Source organism: Salmo salar, chromosome ssa03 (genome assembly GCF_905237065.1).
Source record: "Salmo salar chromosome ssa03, Ssal_v3.1, whole genome shotgun sequence".
In the NCBI taxonomy this organism is placed as follows: domain Eukaryota; kingdom Metazoa; phylum Chordata; class Actinopteri; order Salmoniformes; family Salmonidae; genus Salmo; species Salmo salar.
In genome coordinates, this window is record NC_059444.1 from 28,695,615 (window position 1) to 28,719,742 (window position 24,128).

Sequence of the window (24,128 nt, forward strand, 5' to 3'; positions counted from 1 at the left end):
AACCCAGATCTGTACTTCTCCACAACTTTGTCCCTGACCAGTTTGGAGAGCTCCTTGGTCTTCATAGTGCCGCTTGCTTGGTGGTGCCCCTTGCTTAGTGGTGTTGCAGACTCTGGGGCCTTTCAGAACAGGTGTATATATACTGAGATCATGTGACAGATCATGTGACACTTTGGTTGCACACAGGTGGACTTTATTTAACTAATTATGTGACTTCTGGAGGTAATTGGTTGCACCAGATCTTATTTAGGGGCTTCATAGCAAAGGGGGTGAATACATATGCATGCACCACTTTTCCGTTTAAAAAATATATATATATTTCAGTTGGTGAATTTTGACTATTTTGTGTATGTCCATTACATGAAATCCAAATAAAAGTCCATTTAAATGACATGTTGTAATTTGAATGCTTTTGCAAGGCAATGTATTTAAAGGTCTTTCTCACATCGGCTACGGAGAGCGAGATCCCACAGTCATCTTTAACAGCTGGTGCTCTCATGCATGGTTCAGTCTTGCTTGCCTCAAAGCGAGCAAAGAAGGCATTTAGCTCATCTGGTAGGCTTGTGTTGCTGGGCAGGTTGTGGATGGGTTTCCCTTTTTAGTCAGTGATAGTTTGCAAGCCCTGCCACATCTGTCGAGCGTCAGAGCTGGTGTAGTAGGATTCGCTCTTAGTCCTGTATTAACGCTTTGTCTGTTTAATGGCTCATCGGAGGTCGTAGCAGGATTTCTTATAAGCGTCCGGATTAGTGACCCGCTCCTTAAAAACAGCAGCTCTAGCCTTTAGCTCAGTGTGGAGGTTCCCTGAAATCCATGGCTTCTGGTTGGGGTATGTGTGTACGGTCACTGTGGGGATGACGCTGTCGATGCACTTATTAATGAAGCCTGTGACCAATGTGGTAAACATCCTCAATGTTATTGGATGAATCCCGGAACATACTCCAGTCTGTGCTAGCGAAACAGTCCTGTAGCATAGCATCCGCTTTATCTGACCACTTCCGTATTGAACGTGTCACTGGTACTTCTTGTTTGAGTTTTTGCTTGTAAGCAGGAAACAGGAGGATAGAGGTATGGTCTGATTTGCCAAAGGGAGGGCGAGGGAGGACTGCAGCTCCACTATTTGGTCATCATCACCATACACATTTTGTTGATATTGATTTCTTCATATATTCTTTAGCAACTGATAACATGATATAATGACAAGACAACAGATACGAATATCAACAACAGAAGTATGGCCTGCCATGAATAGTGTTTAAATCTATAAACAAACTTAAACAAGAGCTGTTGGAGATTCAGATATCTGCAAAAATATTAGTGTAATGGAAACCAATTGGTTGAAGGGAACAAAACCTCTCAGGAGAGGGAGAGAGAGAGAGCAAGGACCAGAGCGGAATGGGAACGGATGACTCATGGCTCACGCATCATCCACATAAGCACCAGATGGACTGAGAAAGATGGGCTTTGAGATCTGCCTTGCTATTCAAACGTTACACTCTTAGAAAAAAAGGTGTTACATAGAACCAAAAAGGGTTCCTCAGCTGTCCCCATAGGAGAACCCTTTGAAGAACCCTTTTGGTTCCAGGTAGAACCTTTTTGAGTTTCATGGAGAACCCTTTCCTCAGAGGGTTCTACATGAAACTCAAAAAGGGTTGTCCTATGGGGACAGCCGAAGAACCCTTTTTTCTGTGTGTAGCAACAAAATATCCAACTGGAGGCTGCTTGTTTTGCTTAACCCATCACTGCATGTAAGAGAGAGAGAGATAAAGAAAGAGAAATTGTAAAGTACAGTACAGATACCCCCAAAAACTACTTAAAGCTGCAATGTGTAACTTTTTGGGTGACCCCGACCAAATTCACATAGAAATGTGTGTTACAGGTCTCTCATTCTCATTGAAAGCAAGTCTAAGAATCGGTAGATCTGTTCTATGTGCGATAATTCTATGCTTCCTGTTCTTAAGCTTTGTTTTTGCATCTTTTACTTTCAGTTTTGTACACCAGCTGAAAATAATATATTTTTGGTTATGGAAAATATATTTCACAGCGGTTTAGATGGTACAATGATTCTCTAAACTATACTTGCTTGTTTTGTTACATAAACTGAAATTAGGCGAAATATTGTAATTTTAGCAACCAGGAAATGGAGGAGCAATTTCTGCATAGTGCATCTTTAAGTAATACTACTAAGTTGTTTTATTAGTTACTTTACACCACTGTATGTGTGTGTGTGTGTGTGTGTGTATATGTGTTTTCCATTTCGATCACTGACCCCTTGGCTTGATTCCTACCCCATTCTGGGTTTCTAAAGTGATCAGACAGTGAAAGTCCCCATCCCCAAAACGGCCCTTTGAATAAAATGTGATGCTCTGCTTTATCTATCCAGTCTTTTGATATTTATGGAAGAAATGGAGATGGTATAACCTAGAGAAGGAGTCAAGGAGATAAGAACCGATAATGAAACCAGAGGCTTATTCATTACACCGATTCTGTTACAAAATGTTTTTTAAACGGAAACAAACGGAACGAAACAGGGAGGGACCTATCTGAATTTGTCCGATAGAAACTAGTTTTAGTTGCAAGTGTTTGGACTAATGATTACACAGCCTAGTCTCATAGACTAGAAGTAACATAGTAAATGTAAATTTGAGAAACTGAAATTGATATGTTACATTTGGTATGGTTACATAAGACATAAGGTTACTTAAGACAAAAACAAAAGGCGAGGGGATTGTTGGGATGGATGGATGAGTGGGCGTATAATGCAAACTTCTAGCAACCCAATGTCTAGCAACCCAAAGGTTACGTGTTCGAATCTCATCATGGACAGCTTAAGCAATTTAATTAGCAATTTTGCAAGTACTTACTGCTCTTTTGCAACTACTTAGCATGTTAGCTAACCTTAACCTTAACCCCTAACCTAGCCACCTAGCTAACGTTAGCCCAAACAAATTGGAATTTGTAGCATATTGTTGTGTTTTGCATCTGTTGGCGTTAACAAACCGTTAACGTACCCTCCTCACAGCATCTAGCTAGTCTGCCTCACCAGTTAGCTTGCTAATGTTAGTTCAACTTAACTATACTTAATGGATGCTCTTTGTGTATTCTGGTCAACTCCTCGTTGGTGGCAGGGGCTGAAGGACACAACTACCTTCTCTCTTTTGTGCTGTTTATTAAGAACTTGTCATACAACACAGACTGACTAGCTCCAGCACAAAAAAAGTATACTGAACAAAAATATAAACGCAACATGCAACAATTTCAAATATTTTGCTGAGTTACAGTTCATATAAGGAAATCAGTCAATTTAAATAAATAAGGCCCTAATCTAAGGATTAAGGGGCGCAGCCATGGGCGGCCTGAGAGGGCATAGGCCCACCCACTTGGGAGCCAGGCCGACCCACTGGGGAGACAGGCCAAGCCAATCAGAATGAGTTTTTTCCCAAAAAAGTACTTTATTACAGACAGAAATACTCATCTCAGGAAACATGGGACCAGCACAGGACCAGTATTTGACTCTAGTGACAAAATTAAGGAAATTAGAAGGGGGGAGGGGAGTATTTCGGAAAGGCCATTTTCTAGAGTCAAATACTTTCAATGGCACATAGTACTGGTCAACATGATTCTGAAGTGTGCCAGGCCTAGCTGTTCCAAAATAGGGGGGGGGGGGGGTCGGCAGGCAAGAAAATGGGCTTCCCGAAATACTCCTCCACTTCTAATTTCCTTAATTTTGGCTCTAGTCAAATACTTTGTGACACACATCAGAGTCAAATACTTTCTATAGAACAAACTTCACGTCAGGATAGGCAACCGAAAAGAATAATTAATGTATGTGTGTTATATTAAACATAGACGAGGGAGTAAAATGTAGGCAAGCAATAAACATTTCAGAACAACTACTAGTCGAATAAGACATGGGGGAGATGACGAATTTTAATAATACACTTGAAACAATTAGCCAAATCGAAAACTGCAGATATTACTTGTGCCTACCCCGCGATAAAACCGCCATAAAAACGTGATCATTGACAGCTGCCTTGAAGGACACAAATAAAAAATGCTTTCTGCTACTAAGATCGATGAAATGTAGGCTAAACTGACAACGGAGTGAAGAGCAGAAATCTCAACTAGCTCGCAGCAATGAAGAATTGGGTGCGTGCGCGTTCACGTGAAGGGGGGGCGGGGGTTCTGTCAGGTGGAGATTTTCGGCACAACACCGGCAATCTGAAATTTAAACTGGCGTGCAAACAATATAAGCACAGAGCTCTCATCTGATTGGCCAGTAAGCCATCAATCATAGGCGTAACAAAAATAGGGATCTCCACTCATAATATCATACGTTTTGCAAATCGGTACATATTGTACGAATGACAATTCCTAACATATCATATGCATTGTAATTCGTAAGATGCCACACAACATGAATGAGGGACATCCACAAATAAATACATACCATACGAAACTTAACATATCATAGCCTACTAATTGTGTTCCAGAGTTACATTGACTATTTTAAGTTTACTCCTGAGTCAAGGCTGTAGCACACCCTATGTTTTATGTTGAAACAGCACGCTCAGTCTCGGTGATGTCAATACAGCCGTAGGTAGGCCTAATGCGTCGGTAGTGCAGTATACTTCCTGGTAAATGAACTCATTTCTTTGAAAGAACTTTGACTTAAAACTTCGTTTTCAGATAAAAACGTATGGCATATGCCACGCAATTTACCCAAACTCGATCTTGCTCGTTAAAAAGATAGAAAATATCATTAATAGTCTGAAAATGGGAAGCACGGTGATGGAATCTAACAAGAAGGATAACTCGAAGAAAACCTCGAAGAAAAAGGGAATACTACGCATAAATATGCCAGTAGGTTCCTCATTTATATACGTTGTTTGAGATCTATAGGTATTTGTTACTGTGGCATTGTGTCAAGAACAGATTATGTTGGCGTTTATTATAACAGTGAGATTAATGCAGTAGGCTACGTTAGTGTGTTTTGGGCCACAATGTTGCAAAAGATATTGCAATTTTAGGTATGCGCGGGTATCAGCGTTGTTACTGTACGTCAATCCACATGGGCATCTTTTCCAATTGACAGCATCTAGTCCTCACATTTGAGGTCATGTTTTTTTTTATATCCTTGTATTATGTTTTTATTTCATCATAATCAAAAACAACACTGCTGTTTTATTTTATTAATATCTTAACACACCAGCATTGTTATTTTCGATTCTTGCATGAACTGGAATATTAGAAACATAACAGGCTGATCACGTCATTAGTTAGCCTACTTTTATCATGTTTAAATGGAAGTTAGGAGTACGAGTCGGCTTGTGGGCAATAACATATCTGTTAACATTTTGTTGCATGCGAAGAAGAAAAAATATACAAAAATTGTTAGAAAAGGAAGCTAGGCAAATAGCTGGAAGGAAACACTGATCTGGTCTCTCTCTGCTCTAAACCACCAAGTCATGATTCATGATGGGTGCCCGCATCTTAACTAGGGCCAACACGGAGGAGAGAGCGGATTAGTCATGATTAATTGGATTTCAGAGTATTATTCTGGTTTCTCTCACATCATCTTCTCTCTGCTCAAGTTAACGAAGTTACTCGCATTAGCATCATATCAGCCTGGTTTAACCTGAAACAATGCTGAACAGTGAGCACAGTGTTCCGTCTGTTTTTTAAATATTTTTTTATTTAACCAGGAAAAGCCCATTGAGACCCAGAGTCTCCTTTTCAAGGGAGACCTGGCCAAGAAGGCAGCAACAATCAATGCATTACAGAATTAAAACATACAACATGATCCAGCCCCCCCCCAAAAAAAGCATTTACACACCTCCATAACAGTCTCCATCAATATTTTAAATTCATTCGGTGGCACTAACATGTCTAAATGAAGAATAGATTCTAGACTATTCCATGCCTCTGGTACGCAAGAAGAGAAGGCAGTCTTGCCTAATACTGTGAATGTCCTGGGGACTTTAAGTAGCAACAACCTAGCAGGTATGGTAACTGCTGGTGGTGAAGGAGACCAGACTACAGGGGTAAAGAGGGAGTTTACCCAAAAGGGCTTTGTTGATGAACACATACTTTATATGCGCAGAAAGCTACATTTGTGAGGTTCAACCTATCATTTGATACAAGGTGCAATGGTGGGTGAGTGACTTGGCATTTGTAATAAAGTGCAAGGATGCATGATAAACAGAGTCCAGTCTCTGTAAGATGGAGGAGGTTGCATGCATATACAACAAGTCACCATAATCAATTACAGAGAAAAGTGGCCTGAACAAGCTTCTTTCTAGCCATAAGTGGGAAGCAAGCCTTAATACGAAAATAAAAACCCAATTTCAATTTAAGCTTCCTCACAAGATTATCCATATGAACTTTAAAGGACAACTTGTCATCAAACCATATACCTACAGTTGAAGTCAGAAGTTTACATACACCTTAGCCAAATACATTTAAACTCAGCTTTTCACAATTCCTGGCATTTAATCCTAGTAAAAATTCCCTGTCTTAGGTCATTTAGGATCACCACTTTATTTTAAGAACGTGAAATGTCAGAATAATTGTAGAGAGAATAACTTATTTCAGCTTATATTTCTTTCATCACATTCCCAGTGGGTCAGAAGTTTACATACACTCAATTAGTATTTGGTAGCATTGCCTTTAAATTTTTTAACTTGGGTCAAATGTTTGGGTAGCCTTCCACAAGCTTCCCACAATAAGGTGGGTGAATTTTGGCCCATTCCTCCTGACAGAGCTGGTGTAACTGAGTTAGGTTTGTAGGCCTCCTTGCTCGCACACGCTTTTTCAGTATTGCTCACATATTTTCTATAGGATTAAGGTCAGGGCTTTGTGATGGCCACTCCAATAAATTGACTGTGTTGTCCTTAAGCCATTTTGCCACAACTTTGGAAGTATGCTTGGGGTCATTGTCCATTTGCGACCAAGCTTTAACTTCCTGACTGATGTCTTGAGATGTTGCTTCAATATATCCACATGATTTTCCTTCTCATGCCATCAATTTTGTGAAGTGCACCAGTACCTCCTGCAGCAAAGCACCCTCACAACATGATGCTGCCACCCCGTGCTTCACGATTGGGATGGTGTTCTTCGGCTTGCAAGAGTCCCCCATTTTTCACCAAACATAACGATGGTCATTATGGCCAAACAGTTATGTTTTTGTTTCATCAGCCCAGAGGACATCTCTCCAAAAAGTACGATCTTTGTCCCCATGTGCAGTTGCAAACCGTAGTCTGGCTTTTTTTATGGCGGTTTTGGAGCAGTGGCTTCTTCCTTGCTGAGCGGCCTTTCAGGTTATGTCGATATAGGACTCGTTTTACTGTGAATATAGATACTTTTGTACCTGATTCCTCCAGCATCTTCACAAGGTCCTTTGCTGTTGTTCTGGGATTGATTTGCACTTTTCGCACCAAAGTATGTACATCTCTAGGAGACTGAATGCATCTCCTTCCTGAGTGGTCGACGGCTGTGTGGTCCCATGGTATTTATACCTATTATTTGTACAGATGAACGTGGTACCTTCAGGCGTTTGGAAATTGCTCCCAAGGATGAACCAGACTTGTGGAGGTCTACAATTGATTTATTTTGATTTTCCCATGATGTCATGCAAAGAGGCACTGAGTTTGAAGGTAGGCCTTGAAATACATCCACAGGTAAACCTCTAATTACCTCAAAATTATGTCAATTAGCCTAATAGAAGCTTCTAAAGCCATGACATCATTTTCTGGAATTTTCCGAGCTGTTTAAAGGCACAGTCAACTTAGTGTATGTAAACTTCTGACCCACTGGAATTGTGATACAGTGAAATAATCTGTCTGTAAACAATTGTTGGAAAATTACTTGTGTCATGCATGAAGTAATGTCCTAACCGACTTGCCAAAACTATAGTTTGTTAACAAGAAATTTGTGGAGTGGTTGAAAAATTAGTTTTAATGACTCCAACCTAAGTGTATGTAAACTTCCGACTTCAACTGTAGGTATTTGTAGGACGACATTTTTTCAAAGGATAAGCCACCAGATGTGACAATGCTAACCTTCTCTGGCAGAGTTCGAGCTCTGGTAAAGATCATGAATTTTGTTTTTTGTACATTCAGATGTGTGTGTATATGTGTTTGCCTAGTTATGTGTATGGGTGTGTGCACTTGTGTTTAAATGCTTTCGACTGAAAAGCAGTCTTGAGCTCTTCAACAGCCTGAACCAGAGAAGGAGCACATGATTATATGACTTTATCATCTGCATCTACAGTGCTGTGAAAAAGTATTTGCTCCCTTCCTGATTTCTTATTTTTTTGCACATTTGTCACACTTAAATGTTTCAGATCAAACAAATTTAAATATTACACAAAGATAACCCAAGTAAACACAAAATGCAGTTTAAGTGATGATTTTATTTAAGGGAAAAAAGCTATCTGAACCTTCATGGCCCTATGTGAAAAAGGTAATTGCCCCCTACACCTAATAACTGGTTATGCCACCCTCAGCAGCAACAACTGCAATCAAGTCTTTCACATCGCTGTGGAGGAATTTTGGCCCACTCTTCTTTGCAGAATTATTTTAATTCAGCCACATTGGAGGGTTTTTGAGCATGAACCGCCTTTTTTAAGGTCACGCCACAGCATCTCAATCGGGTTCAAGTCCAGACTTTGACTAGGCCACTCCAAAACCTTCATTTAGTTTTTTTTAAGCCATTCAGAGGTGGACTTGCTGGATCATTGTCCTGCTGCAGAACCCAAGTGTGCTTCAGCTTGAGGTCATGAACTGATGGCCAGACATTCTCCTTCAGGATTTTTTGGTAGAGAGCAGAATTCATGGTTCCATCAATCACAGCAAGTCGTCCAGGTCCTGAAGCAGCAAAGCAGCCCCAGACCATCACACTACCACCACCATATTTGACTGTTGGTATAATGTTATTTTTCTGAAATGCTGTGTTACTTTTACACCAGATGTAACGGGACGCACACCGTTCCAAAAAGTTATACTTTTGTCTCGTCAGTCCACAGAATATTTTCCCAAAAATATTGGTGATCATCAAGATGTTTTTTGCCAAAAGTGAGACGAGCCTTTATGTTCTTTTTGGTCAGCAGTGGTTTTCGCCTTGGAACTCTGCCATGGATGCCATGTTTGCCCAGTCTCTTTCTTATGGTTGAATCATGAACACTGACCTTAACTGAGGCAACTGAGGCCTGCAGTTCTTTAGATGTTGTTGTGGGTTCTTTTGTGACCTCTTGGATGAGTCGTCGCTGCACTCTTTGGGGAATTTTGGTAGGCCGGCCACTCCTGGGAAGGTTCACCACTGTTCCAAATGTTCTCCATTTGTGGATAATGGCTCTCACCGTGGTTTGCTGGAGTCCCAAAGCTTTAGAAATGGCTTTGTAACCCTTTCCAGACTGATAATGTCAATTACTTTGTTTCTCATCTGTTCCTGAATTTCTTTGGATCGTGGCATGATGTCTTGCTTTTTGAGATCTTTTGGCTTACTTCACTTTGTCAGACAGGTTCTATTTAAGTGATTTCTTGATACAACAGGTCTGGCAGTAATCAGGCCTGGGTGTGGCTAGTGAAATTTAACTCAGCTTTCCAAAAAATGTGATTAACCACAGTAAATTCCTGATTTAACAAGGGGGGGCAATTACTTTGTCACATAGGGCCATGACGGTTCGGATAGCTTTTTTCTATTAATAAATAACATTCCCTTAACTGCATTTTGTGTTTACTTGGGCTATCTTAATGTGAATATTAAAATGTGTTTGATCTGAAACATTCAAGTGTGACAAATGTGCAAAAAAATAACAAATCAGGAAGGGGGCAAATACTTTTTCACAGCACTGTAGATGTAACTTGGCTGGTTGCATCCCATTTCCCAAATCATTAATAAAAATTGAGAACAACACAGGAGCTAAAATGGAACCCTGGGGCACACCTCTATTAATCTCAAGAAAGCTAGACTTGTAACTCCTTCCAGTTCTCCGCTGCCAATGACTGGAACTGTAAAAGGAGGCCTGCCCGGGAGGGCCACACAAAGTGATTGGCTAAGCGTCTGCTTCTCGCTCCCCAACACATTCAAATCACCCTACCCACATCTGTCTGACTCTGTCTTCATATACACACACACTATATGCCATACAACTCTCCTTCCATGGCCTCCAACTGCTCTTAAATACAAGTAAAACTAAATGCATGCTCTTCAACCGATCGCTGCCTGCACCTGCCCGCCCGTCCAGCATCACTACTCTGGACGGTTCTGACTTAGAATATGTGGACCACTACAAATACCTAGGTGTCTGGTTAGACTGTAAGCTCTCCTTCCAGACTCACATCAAACATCTCCAATCCAAAAATCAAATCTAGAATCGGCTTCCTATTTCGCAACAAAGCATCCTTCACTCATGCTGCCAAACATACCCTCGTAAAAATGACCATCCTACCGATCCTCGACTTTGGCGATGTCATTTACAAAATAGCCTCCAATACCCTACTCAATAAACTGGATGCAGTCTATCACAGTGCCATCTGTTTTGTCACCAAAGCCCCATATAATACCCACCACTGTGACCTGTACGCTCTCGTTGGCTGGCCCTCGCTTCATACTTGTCGCCAAACCCACTGGCTCCAGGTCATCTACAAGACCCTGCTAGGTAAAGTCCCCCCTTATCTCCGCTCACTGGTCACCATATCAGCACCCACCTGTAGCACGCGCTCCAGCAGGTATATCTCTCTGGTCACCCCCAAAGCCAATTCCTCCTTTGGCCGTCTCTCCTTCCAGTTCTCTGCTGCCAATGACTGGAACGAACTACAAAAATCTCTGAAACTGGAAACACATCTCCCTCACTAGCTTTAAGCGCCAGCTGTCAGAGCAGCTCACAGATTACTGCACCTGTACATAGCCCATCTATAATTTAGCCCAAACAACTACCCCTTCCCCTACTGTATTTATTTATTTTATTTATTTTGCTCCTTTGCACCCCATTATTTCTACTTTGCACTTTCTCCAACTACAAATCTACCATTCCAGTGTTTTACTTGCTATATTGTATTTACTTTGCCACCATGGCCTTTTTTGCCTTCACCTCCCTTATCTCACCTCATTTGCTCACATTGTATATAGACTTATTTTTCTACTGTATGTTTGTTTTACTCCATGTGTAACTCTGTGTTGTTGTATGTTTCGAACTGCTTTGCTTTATCTTGGCCAGGTCGCAATTGTAAATGAGAACTTGTTCTCAACTTGCCTACCTGGTTAAATAAATAAATAAAATAAACAATGGCAGTCAAGGACTAAAGCTAACTGGCTAAAGTTGGTGAGCTTGCTAGCTACTTCTAGACACAAATGAGAGAACACCTCACTCTGACCATTTTACTCCCCCTAGCAGAGGTGGTTAGGCTGTTTACGGGTTATCTAGAGCGTTGGTGAATGTAACTGTGCTGTTGGAAACAATGAATTTACGAATGAGAGTGTTCTATTAGCCTTCCCTGTAGCTCAGTTGGTAGAGCATGGTGTTTGCAACGCCAGGGTTGTGGGTTCGATTCCCACGGGGGGCCAGCACAGAGAAAAAAAAAAAAAAGGGAAAAAAAAGTATGAAATTGTATGAAATGTATGCATTCACTACTGTAAGTCGCTCTGGATAAGAGCGTCTGCTAAATGACTAAAATGTAAATGTAAATGTTCTGAAATCGGAGTAGATAGCCAGAGTGAATTTAGGAACGCACCCTTTGATTCCTCAGAGACAAAATTGATTACTTCAATAGCTGACCATGATGATACATTGATGAACTATACTGAACAAAAATATAAACGCAACATGTAAAGTGTTGGTCCCATGTATCATGAGCTAAAATAAAAGATCCCGGAAATGTTCCAGATGCACAAAAAGCTTATCTTATTTTGTTTGCACAAATTTGTTTACATCCCTTTTAGTGAGCATTTCTCCTTTGCCAATATAATCCATCCACCTGGCGGGTGTGGCATATCAAGAAGCTGGTTAAACAGCTTGATCATTACACAGGTGCACCTTGTGCTGGGGTCAATAAAAGGCCACTGTAAAATGTGTAGTTGAGTTACACAACACAACGCCACAGATGTCTCAATTGGCATGCTGACTGCAGGAATGTCCACCAGAATTGTTGCCAGAGAATTTTATGTTAATTTCTCTACCATAAACCGCCTCCAATGCCATTTTTCGAGAATTTAGCAGTGCATCCAACCGGCCTCACAACCACAAATAACGTGTAACCATGCCAGCCCAGGAACTCCATATCAGGCTTCTTCACCTGCGGGATCGTCTGAGACCAGCCACCCAGACAGCTGATGAAACTGTGGGTTTCACAACTTAAGAATTTCCGCACAAACTGTCAGAAACAGTTTCAGGGAAGCTCATCTGCGTGCTTGTTGTCCTCACCAGGGTCTTTACCTGACTGCAGTTCTGCATCGTAACTGACTTCAGTGGCAGATGGCACACAGCATGTATGGCGTCGTGTGGGTGAGCGATTTGCTGATGTAAACATTGTGAACAGAGTGCCCCATGGTGGCGGTGGGTTAATGGTATGGGCAGGCATTACCTACGGACAGTGAACACAATTGCATTTTATCGATGGCAATTTGAATGCACAGAGATAATGTGACGGAATACTGAGGCCGATTGCCGTGCCATTCATCCGCCGCCATCACCTCATGTTTCAGCTGTTGCGGTGACCATATTACTGCCACACCGGCGGTCACGAGTCATGAAGGCAGTCAAATTCCACGTGAGGTTTATTCACTGTAATTAGGCTTCTCCAAGCTCTGATGCTGGTCATTAGTATCCTACCAAACTTGCTAACTGCCTGGTACTCAGCACTCTATTGTCCCTCTAATCACTCTAACATCAATGCAAATGTAATCGAAAATCCAATCAAAAACTTAATGAGAGCCCATGACCTCATTTTGCGCATCATTTCTATATCAATCAAATTGAGTTATAAAGCCCTTTTTACATCAGCCGATGTTACAAAGTGCTTTACAGAAACCCAGCCTAAAACCCCAAACAGCAAGCAATGCAGATGTAGAAGCACAGTGGCTAGGAAAAACTACCTAGAAAGGCCGGAACCTAGGAAGAAACCTAGAGAGGTACCAGGCTCTGAGGGGTGGCCAGTCCTCTTCTGGCTGTGCCAGGTGGAGATTATAACAGAACATGGCCAAGATGTTCAAACGTTCATAGATGACCAGCAGGGTCAGATAATAATTATGACAGTGGCAACAGGTCAGCACCTCTGGAGTAAATGTCAGTTGGCTTTTCATAACCGATCATTCAGAGTTAGAGACTGCAGGTGCGGTACAGAGAGAGTCCAAAACAGCAGGTCCGGGACAAGGTAGCAGTGAACAGGTCAGGGTTCCATAGCCGCAGGCAGAACAGTTGAAACTGCAGCAGCAACATGACCAGGTGGACTGGGGACAGCAAGGAGTCATCAGGCCAGGTAGTCCTGAGGCATGGTCCTAGGGCTCAGGGCCTCCGAGAGAAGAGAGAGAGAAAATAAAGAATTAGAGGGAGCATACTTAAATTCACCCCCCCCGACGCAAACTATTGCAGCATAAATACTGGAGGCTGAGACAGGAAGGGTCGGGAGACACTGTGGCCCTGTCCGACGATACCCTCGGACAGGGCCAAACAGACAGGATATAACCCCACTCACTTTGCCAAGGCACAGCCTCCACACCACTAGAGGGATATCTTCAATCACCAACCTACTACCCTGAGACAAGGCAGAGTATAGCCCACGAAGATCTCCCCCACGAAGATCTCCCCCACGAAGATCTCCCCCACGGCACGAACCCGAGGGGGGCGCCAACCTGGACAGGAAGATCACGTCAGTGACTCAACCCACTCTTCCATGCCGACCCCTCCTAGGGACGGCATGGAAGAGCACCAGTAAGCCAGTGACTCAGCCCCAGTAATATGGTTAGAGGCAGAGAATCCGAGTGGAGAGAGGGGAACCTGCCAGGCAGAGAGAGCAAGTGCGGTTCGTCGCTCCAGTGCCTTTCCATTCAGCTTCATACCCCTGGGCCAGACTACACTCAATCATATGACCTACTGAAGAGATGAGTCTTCAATAAAGACTTAAATGTCGAGACCAAGTCTGTCTCTCTCACATGGATAGGCAGACCATTCCATAAAAATGGAGCTCTATAGGAGAAAGCCCTGCCTCCAGCTGTTTGCTTAGAAATTCTAGGGACAATAAGGAGGCCTGCGTCTTGTGACCGTAGCGTACGTGTAGGTATGTACGGTAGGCGCAAATCGGAAGGATAAGTAGGAGCAAGCCCATGTAATGCTTTGTAGGTTAGCAGTAAAACCTTGAAATCAGCCCTAGCTTTAACCTGTTGAGGTGTAGGGGGCAGTATTTTCACGGCCGGATGAAAAACGTACCCAAATTAAACTGGTTACTAATCTGGCCCAGAAACTAGAATATGCATATTATTAGTAGATTTGGATAGAAAACACTCTGAAGTTTCTAAAACTGTTTGAATGGTGTCTGTGAGTATAACAGAACTCATATGACAGGCAAAAACCTGAGAAAAATCCAACCAGGAAGTGGAAAGTCTGAGAATTGTAGTTCTTCTTTTGATTCTCTATCGAAACTACAGTTTCTATGGGGTCACGTTGCACTTCCTAAGGCTTCCATTGGCTGTCAACAGCCTTCAGAAAGTTGTTTCAGCATTCTCCTGTCACTGGGCAGATAATAGGAGCTCAGTCAATCAGTGGACTGCCTGGGGACAAAGGGATTGGATATGCGCGATCCCGCGAGCGCGCCGTTCCTTTTTCTTCTTGAATGAATATGCTATTGTCCAGTTGGAATATTATTGCAATTTTACATTAAAAATACCATAAAGATTGATTTTAAACAGAGTTTGACATGCTTCTAAGTACGGTAATGGAACATTTTGACTTTTCATCTCTGGTACCGTGCTCGCGCATTATGCCTTTGGATAGTGCTCTGTACGCACGAACAAAATGGAGGTATTTGGACATAAATATGGATTATTCCCAACAAAAACATTTCTTGTGGAAGTAGCAGTCCTGGGAGTGCATTCTGACGAAGATCAGCAAAGGTAATACAATATTTCTAATACTAATTCTGAGTTTAGGTGACCCCGAACTTGGCGGGTGTCTGTATAGCTTGCTGTGATGGCGAGCTATGTACTCAGAATATTGAAAAATGTGCTTTCTCCGTAAAGCTATTTTAAAATCTGACACAGCGGTTGCATCCAGGAGTAGTCATTCTATAATTCTTTAAATAATTGTTATATATTTTGTCAACGTTTATGATGAGTATTTTTGTAAATTGATGTGCACATTCACCGGACGTTTTGGTGGGAATACATTTTCTGAACATCACGAGCCAATGTAAAATGCTGTTTTTGGATATAAATATGAACTTTATCGAACAAAACATACATGTATTGTGTAACAATGTCCTAGGAGTGTCATCTGATGAAGATCGTCAAAGGTTAGTGCTTCATTTAGCTGTGTTTTGGGTTTTTGTGACACATGTCCTTGCTTGGAAAATGGCTGTGTGATTATTTTTGTCTATGTACTCTCTCCTAACATAATCTAATGTTTTGCTTTCGCTGTAAAGCCTTTTTGAAATCGGACAATGTGGTTACATCAAGGAGAAGTGTATCTTTAAAATGGTGTAAAATAGTTGTATGTTTGAGAAAGTTGAATTATGACATTTTGTTGTTTTGAATTTGCCGCCCTGATATTTCACTGGCTGTGTCCCGCAGGTGGGACGCTAGCGTCCCAAGTAGCCCATAGAAGTTAACAGGAAGCCAGTGTAGAGAGGCTAGCACTGGAGTAATATGCTAAATTTTTGGGGGTTCTAGTCAAGATTCTGGCAGCTGTGTTTAGCACTAACTGAAGTTTATTTTGTGCTTTATCCGGGTAGCCAGAAAGTTGAGCATTGCAGTAGTCTAATCTAGAAGTGACAAAAGCAATTTTTGAAATGTTTCCAAAGATGGAAAAAAAGCTGTCCTTGAAATATTGTTGATGTGTTCGTTAAAAGAGAGATCAAGGTCCAGAGTAACAAGGTCCTTTACGATTTTATTTGAGATGACTGTACAACCATCAAGATTATTCGTCAGATCCAACAGAAGATCTCTTTGTTTCTTGGAACCTAGAACTAGCATCTCTGTTTTGTCCGAGTTTAAAAGTAAAACATTTGCCGCCATCCACTTCCTTATGTCTGAAACACAGGCTTGCAGGGAGGGCAATATTGGGGCTTCACCATATTTCATCGTCTGCATAGCAGTGAAAGTTAACATTATGTTTCTGAATGACATCACCAAGAGGTAAAAATATATATGGTGACAACAATAGTGGTCCTAAAATGGAACCTTGAAGAACACCGAAATGTACAGTTCATTTTTCAGAAGATTGCGCGAGAAAACAGAGTGATGGCCTCTACTAAAAAGAGGAGGATGCCATCAGCTTTCTATAGGCTAGGCCTACTATATTTATTTCTCAACTTTCCTAATATTATGCACATTGCTTATATTTACAACAGGAGTATAGCCTATCTGGCTGGCATGAAAATTAACCACGGGAAAAGCGTCCTCCATTCGCTATTTAAGTACATAGATTACATGTATTTTTTGGTGCATGATAATGGTCCATTCTAAATCCAAACAAATTTCACCCATACACTAAATAATATATGTAAAGATTAAATCAAGAATAGTCTGTTGGGTGACTATTAATTAGCCTATCACTTGTGAATTATATATTATCACTTGTGAATGATGCCCACCTTAAGAAACAATGCCTTTTTTGCCACTTTTTAGAATCATAGTCATTAACCTCATGTAGCCTAGCCCATAGGCCGATATGTTTTGATAAGGCTTGTATCACAACTAAACTGGCCAAATAAAAATTAAGCACATTACTCTGCTTTACAAGGGGTGTAGAGCCTAACTGGCATACATACGCAGCACGTGAGTTTCAAGTTTGGGGAAGAACATTTTCACCATGAAAATGCACCTTTATAATAAAAGCATTGCATGCAAAATTGCATTTGCGGTCACTTTTTTTTGATAATGGTGTTTTCCACTAATGGAACATTCAAGCTTATAGCCTACTACCATGTGCGCATTGCTGCGCTTATAATGTGAAGAAATAGCCTAATCATTTATCAACATTTTAAACTAAATGTTCTCATCTGTTGCATCAGCCACATTGCGTAAAAAAAGTTTTTTTTGATGCTAGTGGTTGTATTCATTTGGGATCTATCGCATCCCACAACTGTCCCAGACTATGTCTGGAATATTTATTTCTCACACAGAACAGAATAGGTCGATTTTTGTACCGTGGGGGATAGTAGATTGACATAGGCCAGTGCTTTTGCTGTTCGTTAGGCCTACTCATCTTGTTGGCTGACGAAAAGTGAATGTGGACAGTTCTTCCAATATCTTCAATATGCACCCCGGATAAGGACGCGCACAGTTGCGTCCCAGATGTGTCTGTCTTCACTAGAATAGAAGCCTGTGAGAATGACCTGATCACCGTTGTGCCCACAAAAGGCATGGATTTTGTTAGAGTGCATTACGGCCACACGAAGGGGGTGCAGTCGGGAAATTCTAGGCATTATCAAGTGCTTGTAAAATTGTGAGTAACTGATGTAGTGTGTATATCCTGCGCAAAAAAAACAAAGCAGAGCTCATGCCTTTCAAGCAACTTTTTTCAAATCATAATTAGAGTCGCATGATGCAGCCTTACAATGTATAAACATCTAAACATATAGCCCAACGTTTGTAGAACAACTAAAGTTACATTAAAAACTCAAAATTAAGCATAGAGGAATGAATACCTATTTCTTTGTTAACCACTCAACACAGAATGTGCGCACTCCCCTCATTGTTTGGGAAAAATATATTTTCTATTTTATTCAGCTTTGTTAAATTTTATTCTTCATACTATAAAATAATGCCACAGAATTCTAAGAAAATCTTGTCGGCTAAATTAACTAGTGTAGCCCACAGTCAATTGGCATAGCCAGATCAGGAACTAACATAAGGACAACTCACAGTATGCTATTCTGTTAATCTGAAATAGACTACATTTTCTTCATATCATGCTTTTTTTTTTAGACCTGTCTAAAATGAATAAGGGATTTATTGTGAAGGTGTAGGCTATATTACATGGATTTATTAGACTTTTTTAAAAATGTAGATGTTCCAAAGGTCTGCATCAGTGGGCAAGCCAGGAGATGCTAAACGTGTTTGTTAATTAATGGTCGATTACCGTGAGATCGACAGTTATTTGCTTGAAAATCACTGGCTGACGAAATCTCATGACCGCCACAGCCCTATCCACACCCGTAAATTTTTTTAAAGGCATCTGTGACCAACAGATGCATATCAGTATTCCCAGTCATGTGAAATCCATAGATTAGGACTTAATGAATTTATTTAAATTGACTGATTTCCTTATGAACTGTAACTCAGTAAAATCTTTGAAATTGTTGCATGCTGCAATTACAGTGCATTCGGAAAGTATTCAGACCCCTTTACTTTTTCCACATTTTGTTACAGCCTTATTCTAAAATGGATTACATACATTTTTTCCCTCAATCTAAACACAATACCCCCATAATAACCCCAGAAGCGAAAACAGGTTTTTAGACATTTTTGCAAATCTATATTAAAAAAACAAAAAACATACCTTATTTACATAAGTGTCCAAACATTTCTTCAGCATTGAAGGTCCCCAAGAACACAGTGGCCTCCGTTGTTCTTAAATGGAAGAGGTTTAGAACCACCAAGACTCTTCCTAGAGCTGGCCGCCCGGCCAAACTGTGCAATCGGGGCAGAAGGGCCTTGGTCAGGGAGGTGAACAAGAACCCAATGGTCACTCTGACAGAGCTCCAGAGTTCCTTTGTGGAGATGGGAGAACCTTCCACAAGGACAACCATCTCTGCAGCACTCCATCAATCAGGCCTTTATGGTAGAATGGCCAGATGGAAAAGGCACATGACAGTCCGCTTGGAGTTTGCCAAAAGTCACCCAAAGATTCTCAGACCATGAGAAACAAGATTCTCCGGTCTGATGACACCAAGATTGAACTCGTTGGTCTAAATGCCAAGCATCACGTTTGGAGGAAAACCTGGCATTATGGGTATTGTGTGTAGATTGAGGGGGGAAATGATTTAAATAATTTTAGGATAAGGCTGTAATGTAACAATATGTGGAAAAGGTCAAGGGGTCTGAATACTTTCCAAATGCACTGTAGGGACTGTATATACAGTATTCCTTAACACAATGTCTGGATGTAATATTCTACCCAGGAATATCCAAATGCATCTGTTAAAACAATGTCCACATTAAAACAATGTCCACATCCCTGAAACTCCAGAATCAGTTCATAAAACACAGGCTTGATTTAGAAATGCATGAAAAAGACACTTGAAATATCTCAATAAAATAGAAGCTTTGCTTAACCTAGCCATAGCTCAAAATGACAGTAACAGGGTAGAACTCAAACGTAAATTAAACAGGAGTTGTTCAATTTGATAAACTCTTTGGTTAGTGTCAGTTGATCTCAAAAAGTATTTGTATAGTTAGACAACCTTGTCAAAGTGTGGAAAAACCCATATCCTGCTCACTGTGCTGCTGGATGTGTGCACTTGCGGGATCCTTTAAGTGTATTACATTTGTGCTGAATACACAGCTTTCATATTGTTTTTTTTACGGTGAAGCATGGTGGTGGCAGTATCATGCTGTGGGGATATTTCTCAGTGGCATGAACTGGGAGTCTGAACAGAGCAACGATGAACAGAGCAAAAAGAGATCCTTGATGAAAACCTGCTCCAGAGCGCTAAGGACCTCGGACTGGGGCGGAGGATCACCTTTCAACAGGACAACGACCCTAAGCACACAGCCAAGACAATGCAGGAGTGGCTTTGGGACAAGTCTCTGAATGTCCTTGAGTGGCCCAGCTAGAGCCCGGACTTGAACCCGATCTAATATCTATGGAGAAACCTGATAATAGCTGTGTAGCGACGCTCCCCATCCAACCTGACCGAGCTTGAGAGGATCTGTAGAGCAGAATGGGGAAAAACTCCTTAAATACAGGTGTGCCAAGCTTGTAGCATCATACCCAAGAAGACTCGAGGTTGTGATCTCTGCCAAAGGTGCTTCATCAAAGTACTGAGTAAACTGTCTGAATTATTTAAGCTTGCATTTTCTGTGTAAAGGCAATGTCACCCAACATCTGCAGCTCATGTTATTGTGGGTGCTGGGTGCATGTTGCTGCAGCTCATGTAGGTATTCTTTGGATGATATCCATCATTGTAGCAGTCCCGTGCCCTTCCAGGAGTCATGTATGGATTAAAAAATACCTCTAGACATGTATATACACATCTGCTTTTCCATGCAATTACATTGGTTTATTGCTACTAAATATTTCCTTTTCACCTTTTGAAACCTGATGATTGGAATGCACAGCTTGGATGCTCAACACTGATATACAATTATCAAAATCTCCCTACCATCATATCTAAGCCAATATGACACCAAAACAACTTGATTGGAGCTACACAACACACTCCCTGCCTCTCGTCATGAGCTGTCTGTCCATTACTGAGAACTACATACCGGATTTTTAACAGGGTCGTTAGCATTAGGGTCGTCAGACAATTTTTTTGCCCAGAATTAGCTCAATATCTAGGCGCCGGTTAAGAACGAGACTACAGCGTCCATAAAGTGACCTTTAGACTTGCCACCTTTCAGACTGAATACGTTTGTAGGGTCAACAGTTTTGATTACATTTATCATTTATCATTCTCACATGCTAATTTCTGTCCATTAAGAACCAACGATGTGCTACCTCTCTGTAGCATTTCTGACAATGCTAACTTCTTTTTTTTAGCTGAAGCTCAGAGTTCGGTTGGTTGCTCGGCAACAACGCCGCTGCTTGCACCAGGTTGCCAGTCATAAGAAGTTTATGCTAATTAACCTGGGCTACTGTAAATAGCTAGGTAGTTATATGGTGGTATTCAAACTGAGGTTAATAAAAAAAATGCATACAGATATTTTGATTAGCTAGGTAACTAGTCAACGTTAGCTAGCATTCAAGAGGGTTAACACAGTGTCAGGTTACTTTTCAGTGTGTTCCCAGAAAATCTGAAGTTGCCATCCACAAATAAAAAGTAGTCACAGTGCACGAAGGAAAAACTAAATCAGAATCATTGAGGTTCAGTTAATCTCGCCCGGGCGCCGGTGTAGGCGTGTTTGCGCCAGTTGTAGGTAATTGCATTCGATTTGGAACAGGGCTGCCTCTCAGGCGAGAGCCAGGGTCCCAGCTCTGTCCGACGGTGAAGTTGGCTCAAAACAAGGGATGTAATTAAGCACGTGCAGTAATGAGTAGGATTTGTGTTTATACATGCAAAATGTATTGCTTTTGATAAAAATGCTTTATCTGCCTTCCCTCCTCGCTTTCGCCCGAAGACTTGACTGGCCATAGCCCGGTGTACCCCGGGCAAGATTATTCGAACACGCTCTTTGCTTGCTTAAATTGTGTGCCATGTTATGTACAGTCAAAAGAAAATGACATGCTTGCTAACTTGGTTAGCTTTGTGATTAAATTAGTATTTTTCAACAAGTCAACTGTTTTAGACTATTATATTTAAACCAAGCAAGAGAAATAAACATTCAATCAGTACTGAGTGAATGTACAAAATCATTTTGGAACGAACACTTCGACTGTTCATCTAAATGCTCCGTCGAAGTCAATGTTTTAGGAACATGGTTCGTAGTGTAATGGTTAGAGTTTCCTTCCGTGGATCTGAAGATTGGGTTCGCCTCCCGTAGGATACATTTTTACCATTTATTTTGTTCATAGTTTTGACAGCCCCCTCCCGACACACACTTATTTCATGTATTAGGTGGCTCTTAAAAGAGCCTTTCGGTTCGTGAAGTGGCAGTGAGTGTGGTATGCGTTTTGCTAGAACGGAGGGGAGACCAGCTCTCAGACTCTCAAGGAAGAGGTCGATGCACGCCATCTCTATGGTACTGCCCAGGGACACAGTGCTTTGTGGCGGATTGTGGGCATGTGGCTGTCACGGAGAAATGCAAGCTGTTCCATGTGGAGCTGACAAACGACGTATGCCAATTCAATTGCACCAGTACACAGGGTACTTCGCACACTATCAATACTTAAAATGTACTGTAGCTACTGTAATAGGTCAACGCTGTGTGCTGGAAAACACATTAGCATCAGTTTCCTTTCTTTTTTGGCTTCAGACCAATGCCTACTTCTCACTTAAAACCGTTTTTTGTTGTTGTTTTTAATACAGTATGAGGAAACCCAATCCTTGCTATGAGGAAGAATATAGGGTAAATATATTTCCTGGTTATGTCATGCCCCAGTAGTGGTTTAACATGTTTCTCCTCTTTTAGAGGTTAACATGTCTTGGCGGATTTTAAAGTGTTAAAGATTGAACCTAAAACTGTAAATTACAGTAAATGGGCCAATCAATCACTCTCTGGGCGTAACAAAGAGAGTCAAAATTGGCTAAAATGTTGACTACACTTAACTTGTTGACAAGACGTGTTGAGAAAGAAATGCTGCATGTCATAACATGCCAGTTTGTTATTCTGAGGCATGTCCTGAATGTTGTGAGCAGCCTTTAGTATTATCTCATTGACAGTTTGACACAAGCCTTCCCTGTCTTTCTGCAGGACCTTAGGGCATTTACCTCCCCCATACTGGATGCTGAGTCTGGTCGCTCGGAAAAGGATGGCTCTCCTAAGGTAAATTGTCTTCTCTTCATACTCGTGTTTACACACAATGAAGTTACTCTTGACTAACAGCGTTGTGATTCTCACCTTTTACCTTTCATTTTTATAGTTTTAAGTTACATTTACATTTTAGTAATTTAACAGACGCTCTTATCCAGAGCGACTTACAGTAGTGAATGCATACATTTCATGCATTTTTCTTAATTTTTTTCTTGATAATTTTTTTTGTACTGTCCCCCCGTGGGAATCAAACCCACAACCCTGGCGTTGCACACACCATGCTGGTGTTGCAAACACTGTGCTCTACCAACTGAGCCACAGGGAAGACATCGTGTTTGGACACATGCAGTGAGACAGTCAGACAATCATTGTTCCCGGAGCCCTCTGCTGTAATGAAAAGGGCTGAGGGGAGGGAGTGTCGTGGTACTGCTAAAGAAGTGGGTGGACGTCTGACAATCACCTGTGAAAATAGATCTCACATGACAGTGGGTTTGTAGAAGTCATGGTAGAGGTCCCTCTGGACATATGATGGTTGCTCTGCAGAAGCTCAGGGTTATACTGAAAGATCAGACCAAACAGGATGAATGCAAGGTAATCATCAAATTAAATTTGATCAAATCACATTTTATTCATCACATGCTTCGTAAACAACAGGTTTAGACTAACCGGGAAATGCTTACTTACAGGCCCTTCCCAACAATGCAGAGAGACTGAAAATAGAGAAATAATATAAAAAAGTAATGACACATAATAATAAATACACAATGAGTAGTGATAACTTGCCTATATACACGGGGTACCAGTACTAAGTCAATTTGCAGGGGTACGAGGTAATTGAGGTAGATACAGTGCATTCGCAAAGTATTCAGACCCCTTTACTTTTTCCACATTTTGTTACGTTACAGCCTTATTCTAAAATGTATTAAATTAAAGTTTTTCCTCATCAATCTACACACAATACCCCATAATGACAAAGCAAAACAGGTTTTTGACATTTTAGCAAATGTATTAAAATAAAAAACACCTTATTTACATAAGTATTCAGACCCTTTGCTATGAGACTCGAAGTTAAGCTCAGGTGCATCCTGTTTCCATTGATCATCCTTGAGATGTTTCTACATCTTCATTGGAGTCCACCTGTGGTAAATTCAATTGATTGGACATGATTTGGGAAAGGCACACACCTGTCTATATAAGGTCCCACAGTTGACAGTGCATGTCAGAGCAAAAACCAAGCCATGAGGTCGAAGGAATTGTCCGTAGAGCTCCGAGACAGGATTGTGTCGAGGCATTGATCTGGGGAATGGTACCAAAAACTTTCTGCAGCATTGAAGATCCCCAAA

At 41.2% G+C, this 24,128-nt stretch overlaps 1 protein-coding gene across 2 annotated transcripts in view; it reads left to right on the forward strand.

Moving 5' to 3' along the window:
* Nucleotides 1–4,568: 4,568 nt before the first annotated feature.
* Nucleotides 4,569–24,128, forward strand: part of LOC106599250 (5'-AMP-activated protein kinase subunit gamma-2) — a 70,684-nt gene continuing 51,124 nt past the window's right edge. The window contains exons 1-2 of one of the 2 annotated variants that reach the window (XM_014190375.2): nucleotides 4,569–4,860; nucleotides 22,726–22,797. In XM_014190375.2, the coding sequence (XP_014045850.1) occupies nucleotides 4,774–4,860; nucleotides 22,726–22,797 (159 nt within the window). In that variant the 5' untranslated portion in view covers nucleotides 4,569–4,773. Of the gene's footprint in view, nucleotides 4,861–22,326; nucleotides 22,381–22,725; nucleotides 22,798–24,128 lie in introns of those variants that run through there. The other variant, XM_014190374.2, reaches the window with a different exon arrangement.